Here is a 4,401-nt window from a genome sequence, read left to right as displayed (position 1 = left end):
CTCTTCTACCCCAAAAAAAAAAAAAAAAAAAAATCAGGTTACCAAAAAATTTGATTTGGCCACCGGATCTTTATGTTTTTGTTTGATGATAAAACTGCCCTTCTTTCGTGTTTTTAAGAGACAAATTTTTTTTATTTCTATTTAATGGTTTTTTTAAATATATTTGAAAAAAAAATTTCAAAAAATGTTTCAAGGTATAAAAATGTATTTTTTAAAACGTTGAGATATCTACTTAAAATTTTAAAAAACATAAGATATTAAATTTATATTTCGGTAAAAGGCCGAGTATTAAAATAATTTTTCTATAAAATAAAATAAAATAAAAAGAATGGCTGAAGATTAGTGGATAGGTATTATTTTATATAAACAAATGAGATAGCGGTTAGTTGGTGATTAGTATATACGGCTCCACTTTTGAAATTTTATTTTATTTTCCTATCTGAAGTCACATTGCTTATTCTTTTAGGTTTTTTATTTTATTTTTTTTATTATAAATAGTAAGAATAACTCCTTTTCACTTCCCACACTGCAACCATACAATCTTTGCGTTATCAAGCCCTCAAAAACACTCTGTTCTAATTTTCTCTGTTTTTGCTTTCTCTTTCCTTTACGCCTTCCATAAAAACAACTAATGGCTGAAGGAGTACTCTTCAACGTTATTCAACCAATCATTGAAAACTTGGCTTCTGAACCTCTCGAAAAAATCAGACTGCCATTGTGGTATAATGGCGAGCTCCGCAAACTAAAGGGCACCATCACCATGATCAAAGCTGTGATTCTTGATGCAGAGGAGAAGAAAGAAACCAACAACCAATTCAAAGTGTGGCTTGAAAGTCTCGAAGATGATATCTACGATGCTGACAACTTGGTTGACGAGTTTCGTTACCAACAACTACGCCGCAAAGTGCTTTTCGGTAAGAAAAGGGCGAAGAAGGTACGCATTTTCTTCTCGAGATCAAAACAACTTGCTTTTAGAGTGAAAATGGCTAACAAAATTAAACAAATTAGAGAGAAATTAGATGAAATCAAAGGCAATCAGGTATTTTCTCAATTAGATAAGTGCGAACATGGAGAGACACGTCTTGTCTCCTCTATAACAAGTGGGAGGGAGACTCACTCATTTGTAATTAATGATCATGTTATTGGGAGAGATAATGATAAAAAAGAGATACTAGATTTTTTATTAGGCAACAATCTTGAGGCTAAAGAAAGTGTGACCACTGTTTCCTTAGTTGGAATTGGCGGATTAGGGAAAACCACACTAGCTCAGTTAGTTTACAATGATGAATTAGTCAAAAGGAATTTTTGGTTAACAATATGGGTTTGTGTTTCTGATGTTTTTGATTTGAAGTTACTTATTCAAAAAATTATTAGATCCGTGGATAATGCTAGCCCAGATCAAAACCTGGACTTGGACCAGCTCCAAAATCAGCTTAGACAAAAAATACAAGATAAAAGATACCTTCTAGTATTAGATGATGTCTGGAATGAGGATATTAATAAATGGCATAGGCTAAAAGAATGCATAATGCCAGGTGCAAAGGGCAGCAAAGTATTAATAACTACTAGGAGTATAAAAGTTGCTCAGATTGTTCATTCGACTAAAACTCATATGTTAAGTGGTTTGGACAAAGACAAATCTTGGGCATTACTTGAGAGAGTGGCATTTGATGAGGAAATCAATGAGCCAACTACTCAGTACCAACGCCTTGTAGAAATAGGAAAGGATATTGTGGGTAAGTGTGGAGGAGTTCCTATTGCTATAGAGACAATAGGGAGAATTTTGCAAATAAAGAAGAATTCCTCGCAAAACTTTGAATCGGAGTGGATCAAATTTAGGGACATGAAACTTGCAGAGGTAGATTATCAATATGGTAGTGGCATCCTATCTACGCTTATGTTAAGTTACAATAATATCCCTTCACACTTGAAGCATTGTTTTGCTTATTGTAGCTTATTTCCAAAGGATCATAGGATCAATGTACAACAATTAATAAAACTTTGGATAGCACAAGGGTTTATTAAACATGTTGGGAGTAATAGTCAGCTAGAAGATATTGGTTATGAGTATTTTATGATCTTATTCTCGATGTGCTTTTTCCAAGAAGCTGAAATTGACGAGTTGTCAAGAGCTATAAAGTATTGTAAAATGCACGATCTCATGCATGATCTTGCAAGTCTAGTGGCTGGTAAGAGCATACAAATATTTTATGTCAATACTAGTAATATTGAGTTAGCAGAAAATGGTTTTGAAAAAGTTTGCCATATATCTGTAGATTTTGCAAATAATAATAGCTCATGCCAAATTCCAAAACTCTTGTTTGAAGAAAAACAGATGCGCACATTTATTTTACCTGAGTCAAAAATATTAAGTTCATTATACTGTGATGATATTGTGTCAAACTTTAGGTTCCTACGGGCATTGAGTCTCAGAATAGAAAGAAACGTGGAGACTTTGCCAAATGGGTTGGGTAAACTAAAGCATTTGAGATATCTTAATCTCTCAAATAATCCTCATATCAAGGAGCTTCCGAATTCCATAACAGAGTTGTATAATTTGCAAACATTAATCCTATCTTCTTGTAGTAGTCTTTTAAGTTTGCCTCCAGGTATACGAAATCTAATCAATTTGAGGCATCTTGAGATTAGAGGCTGTGGGAAGTTGACTCATATGCCATGTGGAATTGGTGAATTGATGTTGCTTCAAACATTAGATATGTTTGTAGTGGCAGGCAACGTATCAAGTGAAAGTGCTGGATTTGATGAACTGAGCAAGCTCTACAACTTGCATGGAGGTTTAACCATTCACATTAGGGGACTTGGTGAATTAGAGGCTGCAAAATATTTAAAGGAGAAGAAGCATCTTGAGTCCTTAGTCTTGAGTTGGGAACTGGAAGAAACGATGGGGGATGATGCTAAAGTAGCATTTGAATGCTTAGAGCCACCTCAAAATATAAAATCCATACAAGTGTTAAACTATCCGGGTGAGAAATTTCCTAATTATCTTTCTTCGCTCACTATTCTTGCTCGATTGGAACTTAGTGGTTGTGAAAAATGCAAATATTTGCCACCTCTGCACCATTTGTCTTCTCTGCAGGAACTTAAACTGAATTCTTTGTCAGCTCTGGAGTATGTTTCAGAGAGGGATATGGAGTGGATCAAAGAATGCTTCCCATCCTTAACAACACTTGTGATTAGTGAATGCGTTAAAATGAAGGGATGGTGGGGGAGAGAAGGAAAAGATTTTGGTGAAGTGCTAACAGAGCATCAACAACCTTCTTTTCCTATTCTTTCAAAACTTATAATAGTCAATTGTCCTCTTCTAACTTCCATGCCCTTGTTTCCCAATCTCCAATACCTGAAACTGCATAACACAAGCTCCAAGCCATTCGAGATAGATACTACTGTTGCAGCAACATCATCAACATTTTCCTTCTCCTCCTCACCTTCCCCTCTTTCCAAATTGAAGCATTTAGATATTCAGTTCATTCACGATTTGGAAAACCTGCTACCAAAGGCAACGCACGAACTCCCATTGCTTCAGTCTCTGAGTATCAATAACTGTTCAAAGTTGGCATCCCTTCCAGAAGGAATAAGCAATCTCAAATCTCTTCAGAACCTAGCAATTTTGAATTGCGAGAATTTGAGCTCACTTCCAGAAGGGATAGGCGGCCTCCCGTCGCTTACACATCTTACAATTGTTGGATGTAACAATTTGAAATCGATTCCTAAAGGGATAGGTAGTCTCCAGTCGATTACATATATTACAATTGTAGGATGCAGCAATTTGACCAAGATTCCTAATGAGATAGGAAGCCTTACATCTCTAGAATATGTGAATGGTCAAAATTTCATTGAATTACCAAAGGACTCATTGGCTGACTACCTCCTGCGGCAAAACTCTCCAGCTTGATTCAATGCCATATGAACTCTAATGCTCCACTGCTTGTTTGGGGTTAGTTTATCATATACCTCTTTCTATTAAAAAGCAACATTTGAGAAAATTTGTGTTTTACATCAATTTTTCAGGAGGACAATGAAATATTTTCAAAATTAAATTACTTACGTCACTCATTTTTTCCTGTAATTATTAGTTAATATATATCATGCTGTCTTGAGCTTTGTAGTTCCTCAACATTTATATTTCGTCTGTCATATGAAACGATAACTTATCGTCTTTAGTTTCTCTTCCTTCAGAAATCCAAGTTCAGCTAGCTAGTTGTGGTGGAGTTTTCTATAACTACTCTTTGGTTACAACTCTCGAGGAGAGGTGATCAGCTAGTTGGTCTTCTGTGTTTCATGGTAGCTGTACAAATCAGAGGTCAGTCATAAGCTAGCAGCTTCTCTACAGCTCTCTACAGTTCTAGAGTTCAATCATAAATCTTTATTGTTATTTTTTTG

At 35.3% G+C, this 4,401-nt stretch overlaps 1 protein-coding gene across 1 annotated transcript in view; it reads left to right on the top strand.

The window, feature by feature from the left end:
• The first annotated feature begins 543 nt into the window (after positions 1 to 543).
• LOC21412305 (putative disease resistance protein RGA3) overlaps positions 544 to 4,401 on the top strand; it is a 5,187-nt gene continuing 1,329 nt past the window's right edge. The window contains exons 1-2 of the mRNA XM_024161988.1: positions 544 to 3,955; positions 4,198 to 4,321. Of these exons, the coding sequence (XP_024017756.1) occupies positions 632 to 3,913 (3,282 nt within the window). The 5' untranslated portion in view covers positions 544 to 631 and the 3' untranslated portion in view covers positions 3,914 to 3,955; positions 4,198 to 4,321. The remainder of the gene's footprint in view (positions 3,956 to 4,197; positions 4,322 to 4,401) is intronic.

Source organism: Morus notabilis, unplaced genomic scaffold (assembly GCF_000414095.1).
Source record: "Morus notabilis unplaced genomic scaffold, ASM41409v2 Scaffold698, whole genome shotgun sequence".
Classification (NCBI taxonomy): Eukaryota; Viridiplantae; Streptophyta; class Magnoliopsida; order Rosales; family Moraceae; genus Morus; species Morus notabilis.
The sequence above is the reverse complement of the archived record's forward strand: the minus strand, read 5'-3'. Positions and strand labels throughout refer to the sequence as shown.